At 34.7% G+C, this 15,423-nt stretch overlaps 2 protein-coding genes across 5 annotated transcripts; one reads left to right on the top strand and one right to left on the bottom strand.

Annotated features, from left to right (window-relative positions):
* Positions 1-324: 324 nt before the first annotated feature.
* On the top strand, positions 325-12,022 carry LOC110735765. 4 transcript variants are annotated; one of them, XR_002514175.1, is made up of 10 exons: positions 326-645; positions 747-812; positions 5,293-5,373; positions 5,456-5,509; positions 5,596-5,664; positions 7,996-8,058; positions 8,238-8,320; positions 8,409-8,474; positions 8,587-8,693; positions 11,927-12,022. XR_002514175.1 is itself a non-coding variant. In XM_021915949.1 (9 exons), exons 1-9 carry the CDS (start codon positions 406-408, stop codon positions 8,627-8,629), a joined length of 762 nt encoding a protein of 253 aa, XP_021771641.1. In that variant the 5' UTR covers positions 325-405; the 3' UTR covers positions 8,630-8,882. The 4 variants fall into 4 exon arrangements, 2 of the variants coding, with proteins under 2 accessions (XP_021771641.1, XP_021771640.1); XR_002514174.1 differs by lacking the exon at positions 11,927-12,022 and adding an exon at positions 11,062-11,918; XM_021915949.1 differs by lacking the exon at positions 11,927-12,022 and having other exon boundaries at positions 325-645; positions 5,459-5,509; positions 8,587-8,882.
* LOC110735764 (dof zinc finger protein DOF3.5-like) lies at positions 11,961-13,304 on the bottom strand. Its single transcript, XM_021915946.1, has one exon. The coding sequence runs from the start codon at positions 12,810-12,812 to the stop codon at positions 11,988-11,990; it is 825 nt and encodes a 274-aa protein (XP_021771638.1). The 5' UTR covers positions 12,813-13,304; the 3' UTR covers positions 11,961-11,987.
* Positions 13,305-15,423: the final 2,119 nt, after the last annotated feature.

Below are 15,423 nucleotides of genomic sequence, written 5' to 3'. Positions count from 1 at the left end.
CTAAGCACGAAACAATGCATATTTTATATGTGAGAAATTGCATATTTTGATTATTTTTTTCATTGATTTTGACTTCATTGATTAGGTCTAAGCATTAAACAATCTCGTCTAATAATAGTTATAGATCCGAGAAATACTGAATGTTCAAAGGTTGATTTTAACTAAAATAACTTGAATAATTTTGACCAAAAACTTTACCTTACTTAAAATGACCCAAAGTCATGGATTGAACTTGAACATAAGGTAATCAGATGAGACTACATAAATTCATATCAGATCAGATAAATAAAAGTAAGGTGAACTAAACAATAAACTGAATAAGTGAAGTGATAGAATAAGAACGTAAGATTAGATAAAGCAGAGCAGCAGCAACTAACAACCACGGTTACCATAACTAACTAAACAATGCTGACCATCGGAGTAGCACCACCTTCATCTCCCCGCTTATCAATGGCGCCTGTACTTCAACCACCGTGCATGTTAGCATCCACCAGAGCTTCATTTCTATCGCCATTCGTAGGGTTAGGGTTTCAAATTCCGAAATTCACCTCAATTATTTCTCCCAAAATCCAACGCCTTTCCATTAAAGCTTCCAGAACTGAATCCACGGGAGTTTCCTTAGGGTTTCGAGCTCCTGATTTTCAGGTTTTTTTCTTCCCCAATTTACGAATTCTCTCTTCATTTTTGTTCCTTCTTTTAATTTGTGCAATTTTGTAATTTTTTTGTTTTTTTCCGGCGCAAATTAGCTTCCGGAGCCATTAACGGGGAAGACATGGACATTGCAAGATTTCGAAGCTTATCCGGCATTATTGGTGAACATTCATCCTCTTTCTCTCTCCTACTTTTTAATTTTGTGGTTTTGTTGTGTGTTATAATTGTTAATTTTAGTAATTGCTGAATTTTTATTAGTTTGATCGAATTATGTTGTTTTTAATGTTGTAGAATATGTAAATTTAACTGGCAGAATTGATAATTGTAAGATAAAGATTATCTGGTTTTAATATATGTGAACTGAACTGGCAGAATTGTTAATTGTAAGATAAAGATTATCTGGTTTTAATATATGTGAACTGAACTGGCAGAATTGTTTCTAGTTTGAAGATGGATTACATTTTAATTTTTTTTTTTATTTTTTTTGGCTGTGTGATGTGGAGTGGTTGATAAATTTGCTAATTGCTCAAAGCCGGATTTATTTTCTAACCGTTAAGATTATGTGTTTTGACGAGTGATGTTCAAGTGTTTAGCTGGTGGAATTATTACTTGTTTGGAGATTTTCTTTTTTAATTTTTATTTATTTTTGGTTGTTTGGCATCATGAATATGCACAAATAGTTTTTCTATGTATTTGATTGATTGCATGGTTAGATAGTAGAGGGGGGAAAAATACTCTGATCCTTCTGAACAGGCCTTTCCTAGCTTATATGTGAAAATGTCGTCTGTCTCTCTGTTGAAATGCCGCCGAAGAGAGGAATAAACAAAGGAATCTAAGTGTGAATGGAATATCTAAAAGTAGGAGTTTTCTAAGAGCACCATGTTGGGATATTGATTCAAACGTTAGTTTGTTAGTCAATGTATGGCACACTTAGTGGCTAAGTATTAGGATTAGTTGATGTTAATATTTATCTTTTTATTAGAATTATTTATGGGTCAAAGTACGTGGTTTCAGTTAGTAGAGTTTGTTAGTGGGATTTTGTTAGTGGCCCTTGATTTATTGATCATGATAGATCATGGGTTAATGGGTCCTATTTTTAAGGTAATTGTTATTTTTTCTAGCTATATATTAAACCAAATGTACTTGAGAATTAGTGTATGAGATATTAATAATAGTTTGTGAGTATGTCATTCACTTCCTTGATTCATTTTTCCTTCTTTTATATTTCTATTAATAGCTTCAACATGGTATCAAAGCTAATCCAAGTTCGATCCTAAGCCAAAAACACATTAAAAAGAGAGTCGTGAGTGTTTTATTAGTGTTTGTCGTAGTATTTTTTAAAGTTAGTTTTGTGAGTGAGTAAGTATGACAAATGGTGGTATAAACTCGTCGTCGCAGCCTTTAATTCCCATGTTTAAGGGTGAAAATTATCATCTATGGTGTCTCAAGATGAAGACTTTGTTTAAGTCTCATGAGTTATGGGATTTGGTGGAGTATAGTTATGATGAGCCAAACCCGGCATGGCACACTTAGTGGCTAAGAATTAGGATTAGTTGATTTTAATATTTATATTTTTATTAGAATTATATATGGGTCAAAGTACGTGGTTTCAGTTAGTAGAGTTTGCTAGTGGGATTTTGTTAGTGGCCCTTGATTTATTGATCATGATAGATCATGGGTTTAATGGGTCCTATTTTTAAGGTATTATTGTTATCATTTCTAGCTATATATTAAACCAAATGTACTTGAGAATTAGTGTATGAGATATTAATAACAGTTTGTGAGTATGTCGTTCACTTCCTTCATTCATTTTTCCTCCTTTTATATATCTATTAATAGCTTCAACATGGTATCAGAACTAATCCAGGTTCAATCCTAAATCAAAAACACATTAAAAAAGAGTCGTGAGTGTTTTATTAGTGTTTGTCGTAGTATATTTTCAAGTAAGTTTTGTGAGTGACTAAGTATGACAAATGGTGGTATAAACTCGTCGTCGGAGCCCTTAATTCCCATGTTTAAGGGTGAAAATTATCATCTATGGAGTCTCAAGATGAAGACTATGTTCAAGTCTCAAGAGTTATGGGATTTGGTGGAGTACGGTTATGATGAGCCAAACTCGGCACCGGCTATTCCCGATCAGCAATTGCGGGAAAATCGTAAGAAATATGCAAAGGCTCTATTGTTCATCCAATCGGCATTGGATGATGAGATTTTTCCACGAACTTCCGCTGCGTGAACATCCAAGCAAGCATGGGAGATCATCAAACAAGAGTATTTTGGTGATAAGAAGGTAATTGCTGTAAAATTACAAACTCTTCGTACTCAATTTGAGAGTTTAACAACGACAAAGAAAGAATCTATTCAAGATTATTTGTCTAAAGTGTCCTCAATTATTAGTCAAATGAAAATATATGGTGATAATATCTCAAATGAGACAATCGTGGGCGAGGTATTAAGGTGTTTGAACAGTGATTATAAGCATATTGTGACTGCAATTTTAGAGTCTAAGGACATATTAACTTATACATTTGATGAGTTGATGAGTTCTTTGATGGCTCATGAGGAGAGAATGGATACGTGTGCTGATGAAAGTGTCGAAGAGAAAGCCTTTCAAGTTAGAGGAAAATTGTCGGATGATTGGCAGTATGATGAAGGTCGTGGTCGTGGTCGCGGTATGGGTAGTCGAGGTCGTGATGGAAGTGGTCGTGGTTATGGTCGAGGTTGTGCAGAAAGTGGTCGTGGTCGATTTGAAGGACGACAGTCTATGATGAGTAGCATTCAATGTTACTATTGCAAGAGGTACGGTCACAAAGAAGACCGTTATTGGGATAAACAAAGAGATGAGCAAGGTGGTGAACAAAGCAACTATGCTCAAAAGGTCGAAGAAGAAGAGAGCAAGCTCTTCTAAAGTCGAGTCAAATGTGCGGTTACGAGTTGTCGAGTTAAAGTCGTGTTTGCATATTCGTAGTCGTGGCTGTTTGTATCTTGGCAGTCCGTAGTCGAGTTCAGTAAGTTTGAATTAAGGGGGTGTGTTGGGATATTGATTCAAACGTTAGTTTGTTAGTCAATGTATGGCACACTTAGTGGCTAAGTATTAGGATTAGTTGATTTTAATATTTATCTTTTTATTAGAATTATTTATGGGTCAAAGTACGTGGTTTCAGTTAGTAGAGTTTGTTAGTGGGATTTTGTTAGTGGCCTTGATTTATTGATCATGATAGATCATGGGTTTAATGGGTCCTATTTTTAAGGTATTATTGTTATCTTTTCTAGCTATATATTAAACCATGTGTACTTGAGAATTAGTGTATGAGATATTAATAACAGTTTGTGAGTATGTCGTTCACTTCCTTGATTCATTTTTCCTTCTTTTATATTTCTATTAATAGCTACAACACGCCAGTCAACCAGATCAAAAAATAATGCTAGGAGCTGGTAAATGATGATTTATTTATTTAAAACAAGAGATAAAGATACTCGTCATTATTTTTTTTCTGTAAGCAACAGATATATATTGTTAAAAATTTTAGACAATATAAACTTATAATGATTTTTGGACAATGTATATAGGCCTTTTGACATTACATAACGATCTTCTTATAGGATGATGTGTAGTTGACATTGTCTAGCAGTTGCTATTGGTTGATTAGGATGCATGCTATGTCCTAAAGGGTTGCATTCCTCGTCCCGGATACCACTCAGCTTTGCATATCCAGTATCGAACAATGAAATTCAAGTTCAACCTCAACATCAGTATGAGTGTTAAAGTTTTTTCCTTGGAGTAAGGAAAACATATCTAGAAAATCTTACCCATGGCCCCTATGTTTTGTTTTTTTCAAGTTAAAATATATTCAACTCACAATCACTTTTACAATCAATCTCATCTATGAAGTGTTGGGCAAACTTCTAGAAAGGATATCCCCCCCCCCCCACAATCATTAACACTTAATAGATTAGAAGCCCAGGCAATTTATAGAGCCAATTTGACTTACTCCATCATACTTACTGAAATCAACAAATCACTTATTAATATATTATGATGTCTAAATTAAGCCACTGGTTTCACAAGACTCACACATAATCTGCTAAGTCCCTGTAACCGTAAAAAGGTTGCTCCAAGCAGCATGATACCTCTTGAAAGATCCTTAATTTTCTCTCTTTCCATGCCATAAGAAAAGGTTATGGTCGATTCCCAAATAATTGTCCTGTTACTTTAAATGGAAAATTCTCCACAAACTCATCTAATGCATGTGATGTGGGCGATACCACAAACCATCACACTTAGAATCAATGGTAAACCTTATGAGCTTAGCATAAGGGGCATTGGTACTTTTGTGTGTCATGTAAGCCATTGTTATCTTCAAGCATCATTGTCCATCTTCAGGACTCAAAACCGTGCTTTAACAGCACAAGAGACATTGCATTTAAGAGGTTTTGTTAAAAGTAATTTCTTATAATCATATTTACCTTGATACAGAACACAACCATTAAGGAGCCATAAGGCCCATAACTATGAGTTTGCTAGTGTTTTCTTTGGGTCATTAATCTTCATAACTTTTGGGGATGTATGGTGATTTCCTAAATTATTAGTCTGCTAGTAATTCTTTGTGTCATTTTCTAACGAGTGGAATTACTGTGTAGGTTATGTTTATCTGCAATCATTGCCCATTTGTCATACATTTGAAAAAGGATATTGTGAAGCTTTCAAAATTTTACATGAAGGTACAGGAATTGGCAGGATTATTCTGTAACAATTTCCTTATCTTGGTTGGATTAATGAGCTCATGAGAACCTTATTCTGCAGAAGGGACTTGCTGTTGTTGCAATATCTTCCAACTCTGTTGTTACTCATCCACAGGTTCATGCTTCAACTGAATCCTAAATTAAAGATTAAAGGTTTGAAGACGCAAAGCGTATGACTATATCCATCACATGACTTCACAGGATGGACCAGAATTTATGGCAGAAGAAGCCAAATTCTATAGTTATCCATTTCCTTATTTATATGACAAGGTAAGCTACTAACTTTTGTGCTGCAAAATTTTCAATCAAAGATTAATAATATTTGAGTTAGATTGCTATTAGTTAACTGGTTTCTTATATTAGATGTGCCTAAACCTTTGGGGTATTAGAAAGTGAGAAAGGAAAACTGCATTTTTGAAGCTTCAATTCCTAAACCTTAGTGCCTTATCTGATTCTTCACATCTTCCCTCTTCTTGTCTAATTGTTGCTTCCTGGGGGCAGGGTAGATTCAGCGGAGGAGTGAATAATGGTCAATGGTTTTATATTGAAAAAAATTTGGTAATATCTGTACACATTGAAAAATTTCCATTGAGGTGCAGATGCCAAGAAAAATAGTGTAAAGCATAATCATTTATATCTATTTTGGAAAGTTAACAATTTTTTTGTAGTTATCATCTATATAAATAATTTAAGATGTTCTCAGCTGATATAATGTATGAACTACTGATGAGTGATGGGTAAGTGGTTAAGTTTGGTCAAAATTTTCTGAGAATTAAAACGATGTAATAGCTGTTTGATACTTAGGACACCCCATAGTAAGACATAACGAACATCATGCTAAGTTTGTGAATCGTATATTATGATGTCGATGTTACTTAAGTGAATCTAAAATCTAAGATTTATGGTACTTTTATGGAATTATTGAAAAAAATAAGGACACTTAAATTTCAACGCCATATGTCATAATATCAAGGTACGTAAATGGAAATTTTCTATGCAATTGCAGCGAAGAGAAAGTGAGCGATTCTATGGTCACTTGGTCAGGCTATAAAGCTTTTAGAAGTTCATATTTCTGAGGTTTGATATATTGAGAGCCATAATTATGACCACGATTTCACTTCACAAAAGGTAGTTCAAAGCTACAATCAAGAGAAGAATTTGCTTCATTTTCAGTGGAGTAATAGGATGTGTTGTTGTGCTGGGCCTGGTAGCCACAACAAATCGAAAAAAAGGAGTGCAGAGTTGTCTCATGGCCGGGGAAGAGGGGCCAGATTTATGTCTTCGTGGTGTTTGACAGGTTCTAGAAAGAAATAGGATTTTATGTTCATGGTGTTTTACAGCAGGTTCTGGGAAAGGTGAGATTGGGCAGAGTCTTTGTGGTTGTGGTAGCATGCTAGCATGGAGAAATAGGAGGGAACCAAGGAGGAAGGAGAGCTGGTGATGAGGTGAGAGAAAGTCTTTTACTTTTACCTGGTTGTCAAGTTATAGGTCACTAAGACCAATTTGAGAGATAATAATTAATCTTGGAATTAACTAGAAATAACTCAAACTTGGAATTATTATGGGAAGATAGTCCAAAACTTGGGATTATATTGCCAAATTCTTATTTGATAATAGAGAGAAAAACACGGTTTGCTTTTAAAATAAGATTCTCTTATATAATAGTTTTTAAACCACCTTACAAATTTATAGGAGGAAATTCATTCAGTGTACTCGACAGTGGATTCAAAGTGTAAATCACAGCATAAGGTGTTATTTATCGATGTTAGTATGGCTAATTTGGATGAAGCTAGTGTGGTGTATAGATGTATTTTTTTGACCACTTTGAAGTCTAGGGTCTTTGTTTCTGAATATATTCATGTTTCTGTACTTATGCTGATTCTTATGATCCTTAGAGTGTTACTCCGTCCATTTCAGAAAATTGGTTACTGTTCACAATCCAAGAAAATGATTGGAATATAAGAGAGATTAATGGAACCTTGAAAGAAACCCCCCCCCCCCCCCAAAAAAAAAAAAAAAAAAAAAAAAAACTCGACAGTGGATTCAAAGTGTAAAGATATGTGAAAAAGGAAATGTTTTTGGCTACATATCTCAATATATAAAAGAACTAAAAAGAAAACTATATGAAAAAAGAAACCATTAATCCAAAACAGATGGAGTATTTAGTTGACTAGGTATATATCTAACACAAATACTCCATGGTAAGGTTGCACTCAGAGTGATACAGGGCCTACAGGCTTTGCATCTCTTTTTTTCTTTCATCTTCCATTATTTAGCCTTGTGTGAAAGGCTTTTAGTTTTATGTGACTTTTCCAATAATCCAATCTACATTGTATTATAAAGATGTGAAGATCCATTGTAACTTTTTCCACTGAACTGCATATTTTTTAACAATATATATTTCATTATTTAATATCTTACTATTCTTGTGGTTTTATTCTGTATATAAGAATTATGTACAGCTCAAATTTTGAATAGCCAGTGAATTTCAGGCAATAATCAATGACCTTTATAGCATCAATTATCTATGTGCACTCTTCTATATTGCTACTTTTCTGAGTCAAAAAAATTATTTCTTATGTAAATAATAATTCTCTGCAGTCTCAAGATGTTGCACATGATTTTGGAGCAGTTTGCACACCGGAGTTTTTCTTGTTTAAAAAGGTTGGTTATTCATGAGTGTTTAAGTTTATTGGGATAAGCTGATATGCTTTGTTCAAATAACTTGTGGATCGCCAGCTGCAGTGCTGCACACATGCATTGACTGAACTATGTTTTTTTGTCATATATTATAATATTATACTATTACTTCCCAACTAGATGAGTAATTGATTTTGGGACAGGAGGGACGGAGGCCATTTGAGCTTGTGTACCATGGACAGTTTGATGACTCCAGACCAAGCAATAATGTGCCCATTACTGGGAGGTTAGAACTTTGTGGCTCTTGACTTCGTGCTAAATATTGGCTCTTATCTATTTGAATTTGCCCTCAAAATTCAAAGGTTTTTCCTTAGGGACTTGAGTATGGCAATTGACTCTGTTCTCAGCGGTCAACCTGTTAGTGTTCATCAAAAACCCAGGTGTTTACTTCTTCTAGAATCATTTATCACACTTGTATAGTTGTATTTCTATTTCAAAGTTTTATATTAGTCAATGTCCTTTTTAAACAACAGCAGTGATTTCTTTTTGCAGTGTTGGATGTAGCATTAAGTGGCACCCCAAGGTGAAGCAATAATTTGACCGGCCTTTAACTCTCTAAGTCTTGGAGATGATAGATTACAACCAACTTTTTCTTTCAGGTTGGTCAATCTAAGATTTGATGAGCCATAATCCTTCATGGTGTGGCAATATATTTTTACTGTTTGTTGTATCATTGTATTATAGTGATGGTTGGCAAGTGATCAAAAATTTTGTTGGCTTGTCCATATGGATTGTATTGATAAATGATGTTAAATATAATGTCTCTGAAAGCATGTCTTATTAGTTCACCGCCTCTTAATATGTTTGAAGTCTTAGAACACTAAGTCTTTGTATAACACGGTCTCATAATAACTTATTATGAGATAAGGGTGACTTTTGTCTTTTTCTGAATTTGAATACACGGTCTTTGTATGGCACAGTTTTAAGGTTCTAACCAAGTAGCCAGTACTGACTTAGTGACTTACATCATCTGAGGCATTGTCTATTACTCTATTGTATTAGTTGCCTTACGAAATCCAGATAAGGAAAGCACATCAAATGTTCATAGAATGTCTTTTGAATTTATATTCGAGGATTGCCTTCATTGAGGTATCTTGTGTCCATGCCGCCTAACTCTTAACTCTTAAAAAGTAAAGGAGAACTCCCTACTTGTGGTGTACTATTTGAGTCCTAGGGCATCAAATTTCACCTCAATGTGGGATTATTCTGCTTCCACCAAATTCTTCTTAGATATATCTGGTCTTTTTCTTAACATGTATTCTCTTGCTTCCTTTCAATGTACTTGCACCATCTTGAAATGTCAGCTATTGACTTCTCATATCCTATCACAAATAGAGGTTACAATTACCTTTGTTCAATGACTTTTTCATATGATTCTCTCCTTGTAACATCCAACAGAGCATTACTATGTCTGGAACTGATTCCTTGGGCATTGATGATCATAACTTTGCCAGCTCAAATAAGACAGTGATGCATTAATTTTATTGTTTGATGTAATAAGATCAGACTGATGATTCACAGGTTACCCCAAAATTGTGTGCCTTTCTTGAATGGTTAAGGGCAATTTTTGACATTTGATATATCTTAATTATTTTGCTTCAACTTAGATATTGCTAGTGAATGTGCTCATAGCCCACAGTAAACCAGCTTGGGAAAAATCCATTGCTTAGCTAGTTTGTTGAATGAGTTCCTGTATGTAGGCTACCTCTGGTGCAAAATGAGTGGTTCAAGGTTAAAGGTCTTTTTTCATGGATTTGAGGGGCTCAAGACCAGCTCAGGATTTTACCAGTTTCTACTTTCTAGAACAGGTTTATATAAACATATTAAAAACAAATTCTTGACTAAACTAGCCGTAACCGGACCAGATAAGTGTGACCCGGAAGCTGTCTATTTCTAATTAATGGGTGCAGCATGGTGCCTTAACTGCCAATGACCAGTCTTGTACCCGGAAGTTGTTTATTTCTAATTAACCGTCAACGTACCCCTTGCCAAAAACAGTGCAGCGTGGTGCCTTAACTGCCAATGACCAGTCTTGTCTCTGCCCACAGGTACCTCTATTCTATCAACAACTTATATATTTATATATAGGCTAGTGCTCTTCATTGGGTTCCCACCCTGGCATAGTGACAGTTTAAGATATATATACCCTGCATGTGAAGAGAGTTCTCCATTAAACACGTGATAATGCTTATAGTGACATGGTTAATTTGACTGCTTAAACCTTTTTCTGGTTTACATATGAGATTCAATGGTTCTTCATGGTTCATCTTCAAAAACTGCTCTAGTAATCCAGTACTATGATATTAAAGTACTTGGCTTCTCCTGTAATTTCAGTGCAGCTTTTTGTCTTGAACTCCGTTAAATTTTGTTAACTGACTTTATAATGCCTTGGCAATGTGATTGCACTCTATGACTTAACACCCCATTATGCCAGAGTTATATTGTTGTTTGATATGAAGAACGTTTCAATTCAGTGTTGTGGCAGAAGTGCAGCACATATATTTTATGGACTTGCTAGAATTTATTTTTCTATGGAATACCTTTTTCCAATACCAGCAATAGGAGTAAGGCTTGAATTCTCCATTAACTCTATTCCATTTTGAGAAAGAAACTTAGTAGGTCATTTCCCCTTTACTTGGTTTTTTAGGAACCTTATGAGAACTTCTAAATTAGATTATAAGTTACTGTTTAAGGGCGTAACCTTAGAAATAGGTATCGAGAAGCTGCACTAGCTTGGTGCTTTATGGGAGTTTCTCACTTTCTGTTTTCTGAGTGTATCCCTTTACAAATGGTCCTAGAAGTAGAAGCTAGTGAAGTACTGCCCTGAGACTTTCTTGATGGTGGGAGAGTTGTAATTGATTAAGAAACTAAGCTGGATACGGTAATATCAGAAGAGATTTCCTTGATGATGGGGATGTGGGATTTCTTGCTCTGGTAAATATTTTGATGATGTTTATCTTTGTTTAGATCATTTATATCAACAACAGGCAGCAGGACTACGCAAAGTTGATGTTTATCACATGGAGGTGCCTGGGATGATGTATGACCTGTGGGTAAAATGATATGGATGTGATCGGTATGAGATACTGACTCGATGGGCATATCTGTAAAGATGTTAGCTAAATGACATTGTCACTTGATTTAATGATTGTGATGCCATCATACATTTTATTCACATGTACTCTCAACCATATGAGAATAGTATTGACTAAGTAGTGTAGTTATTTAGGATATTAATGGCTCTCATCACAAGTTTGCATGTTAGTTCATGTTGCTAACTTGTTTAATTTTCGGTCACTTATACCGAACTGTGGTCTATTTGGGTTCCATGAGTCTAGAATGGTATACAGTACAGTTTGCCCTTGTTTAGAATATGTGGATATTGTAAACAAATCTATTTAGTACTTACTACTTATATTGATCAGAGTGCAACTAACGTGTGGTTTAGAGATATGGGAATTTTGAAATGCTCTGTTTTGTTTTTTAAGGAGAACAAGGAATAAGAAAAAATGGAAGTATATTTAAACATGAATAATAATTATTAATACAAGTACCATCTGTAAGTCTGTAACTGAATCAATGATATTATGCATATTAGGAATCTTTGTAACTCTGACTTATACAAGTATGTTGATTTTATTGTCTTTCATTGTATAGGTATTCTATATACCAATATTCTCTATTGTGTAAATATTTCATACAGTATTACAAGAGTGGGAAGACCTCCCGTAGGCCATAGCCAAGGAAAAAAAAAATTGTTAATGGCTTAGCTTAGACCGGTTTTCTCTATATACTCTCAGTGATGAAATCTTCTGTTTGTAATTCTAAGCAGTTTGAGCCACTTGAGCCAGGAAGTGAATTCTGATAGCAAAAATTCTTTTTCCCGTAGACTGTCAAGGTGCAGAAAATGCTTCAAGTCCTGCAGTATCGAAGTAACTCCAGTTATCACTGGAGAATAGATCTGCTGATGTCTGTGATTCATGAGCAGGTGGCAATGATGAATCAAATTCCTGCATCTGAGCTATCGGCTGCCATGTGAAGCCGGAGAAATCAGAGTCTTCTGACCAGAAAACATCTTCTATAATGTCGTCGAAAGATGCCAAATCAGGGTTGATGAAACCCTGATTCACCTCATCTACTTGAAGCTGTCTGTGATCAGATGGTACAAGATCAAGAAAATCATCTGACAACTTCTGATACTCTAACCCATTTTCCAGCCCGCAGGAGCTGGATATTGGGGAACCATAAGAAGCTTCAGAAGATGTGTTTGTTGTTGCCTCGTTCATTTCCTCATTGACATTTTCTTGCCCAGGATTTAAAAACTTAGCAAAAACTGCGGCCATGTCAATGTCAGGACAACCCGACTCTGAACAAGAAGAAGACGAGTTAGATGATGGATTATTATCAGAACGAAGACCCGTTAAACCACTCGAAAAGCCTTTAGTAGATCTCGAACGACGGCTCTTACGACATCCACCGCCAACAGGGACATTTCTAAGAGACCCACCCCTAGTCCAATATCTCCTACACCCCTTGCAGAAGAATCTTGGCTGGGACAAGCTGTAGTTATTGTAGTAACAAAACTTTGTGTTTGATGAAGCACAGCGCGGACAGTTAGGAGCAGGGTTGATACTGACCCTCCATCTACTGTCCGACGTCATAGGCAATGGCCGAGGTGGTAGAGTTTGAAAAAGATGGTCATTCGGGATACTCATCATAGATGAAGTAGGTGATTCCAAGTGACTGATGAGTAAGCAATACAATACGATTTAGCTCGAGAGGACGAGAGAAAGATGGATAGAGAGGAGAGGGGTGAGGGTAGGATGGAGGACAGAGAAAATGTGAGTATATATAAGGAAAGGAGAAAGAGTGAGAGAGCAAGTGCAAATGTGCATGTGTGTGGACTTAGAAATGTGGGGCTGGAAGTTAACGTGGGCGGTGGCTCACTTCGGGCGAGCCGTCAGCACTAAGAAACTGAAACACGGGGGGAAGTTAATTATGATATGATATCATGTGATCCAATTAATTTTTTAGTTTTCATGCTAATCATCAAAGACTGTATCTATTGGTCCAACTTCATTATAGCCGTATCCATCGATTTCTCTTAAAATGTACACTTAATTATGGGGGTACGTGGCGGTATTTTATTGGGGGGCTCACTCCCCCAAAAAATCTGTTTTTTAAGTCAAAGCCTCTTAGTTGTTAATTTAGTTAATTTTACTCCTAAGTCAAGAAGTTGAAGTATTGTGGTGGGGTTTTAGTGAATAGTGATTCATCTTGTCAAATTTCAAGTTAAAATCAAGCATAAAACCTCCAAAATTGTCAAATTTGAGCTTGGGAAGTTTTGGTTGTTTACGGGTTCAAAATTAAATCAGATTGGTATGGGCCAGCTCATAAACCAAAATATTTAAGATTTGGTAATGACATTTGAAATTACAAATAATAGCATTATGATTGTAGATCCTTCTGTAATGAAATCTGTAGGTTGATTTATTTTTAGGATTGAATCAAACCTAAAACTTCCCAAGTTGTCGAGTACTATTGCCAACATTCTTTAATATTATTCATTTTATGTAGATATATTACATTAGGTGTTTTTTTATATTGACAAAGTGACAAATTGAAAAAGTTGGAATATGATATGAAACACCAAATAGGGTAAAGGATCTCCAAAATTTATGTTGAATGATACAGGTTTGGTAAAAGAAAGATATGTACTATATTGTTGAGAAAAACACAAATATGATTGAGGTTCACATGTATATAAGTTTGTAACCGGTTAATGCAATTTACCAAGTACAATGATATATATGTAGTACAATAATGTGTATTATTATATTTCATAAATTTTGCTATATAAGAAGTTCAGGTATTGTGAACAATGGAAGTAAGAATTAATAAAAATTTCCATCATATTGCTTGCTTTATATCCCTTCACTAATAATTCCTATACTATCGGTAAAACTTTAACACGTTATCAGCACCAATTCCTAGTCAGGTATATTTATACCTACTTCTCAAAATTATAACAAATAAATACTATCTACTTCTAAATATTTTGAGGAGTATGCTCTATAGTTGCCCATATTTTGGGATCCTCTATACCAGAAACTCAAACATTTACTGTATCAAAACAACGGTGGAGAAATTCTCTTACTTATGAATTCATTACTTTCTCCCTTGTTTTATTCATGTTGATGTTTTTTATTTGATTGCCTTTTTATACTTATTATTTTTCTTTCTATTACGTACTTTTTGTGGTTCTTTCCGTTTTCGAACCCATGATATTTTATAGATATTAGGGAGCTCGGACCACTATGACTTGCATTCCCAGTGTGATAACCTTTTACAATTATAAATACTTATATTTAGACCATAATTTTGCTAGTACATTAGACTATTATATGATATTTTTACAGTTGTACAAAATAGTAACGGATAAACCTACCTCTATAAAAGACAGATTTTCCCCCGATTTCACCACAAATCCCTTATCCTTTCCCATTTTTTTTATCCAAAAATCACCCAAAATTTTTCACCCCCTTCTTCTCCGATATGTTCCCCAACGACGGCACCTAAAACACCCATACCTTCACTTTTGAGGAAGATTTAAGGAAGATAAAACAATATTTTCTTCTAATTATGGCGCTTGTAGTCCCATTAGTAGCAATATTAATTTTTGTCATAATGTACAAGTGAAGTTTGTTTATTTTGTCGTTTCAATAGATTAAAAGCATGTTTTTGTTTTATTATGTTGTTTTGTTGTTATTAATCATCATTGTATAATATTACTGTCATTATTATACTTATTGTTACTACATACTGTTATTGTTGTTGTTGTTGCTGTTTTTGTGACTAACAGGATTTATTTTTGCCTAATCATATAAACTCACAATAATAAACCAAGGGGGAGAAAAGAACTATATTATTTATGGTTTATTATTGTTAAATTTAATTATCACGTGTTTTATTAACCTAACTATAAATATGGAAGAATTAAACATATGTGTTGTACATATGATTTATTATGATAAACTAATTATCATGTTATTTGTTGTAGCTAAAATGGGAGATCTTATGAAAAGACAGTTCAGCATCTTAGATTTATCTGGAAAGAAATTTCTGGAATGGAAAGTGGATGCAATGATGAATTTGAAAGCTCAAGGCTTGGAGCACACTATTAAAGAAAATAAAAGTCCCTCTGGTCAAACAACTGATACTACTACTTCTGCAATGACGGTTATAAAACCTGTAACTGAACAAGAAAAGGCAAAAGCCTTAGTGTTGTTAAGGCATCATTTACATGAAGGCCTTTAAACCGAGTACATG

This window comes from Chenopodium quinoa, unplaced genomic scaffold (genome assembly GCF_001683475.1).
Source record: "Chenopodium quinoa cultivar QQ74 unplaced genomic scaffold, ASM168347v1, whole genome shotgun sequence".
NCBI classification, from domain to species: Eukaryota; Viridiplantae; Streptophyta; class Magnoliopsida; order Caryophyllales; family Amaranthaceae; genus Chenopodium; species Chenopodium quinoa.
Note: the sequence above shows the minus strand (reverse complement) of the source record. Positions and strands in the feature narration are given on the sequence as shown.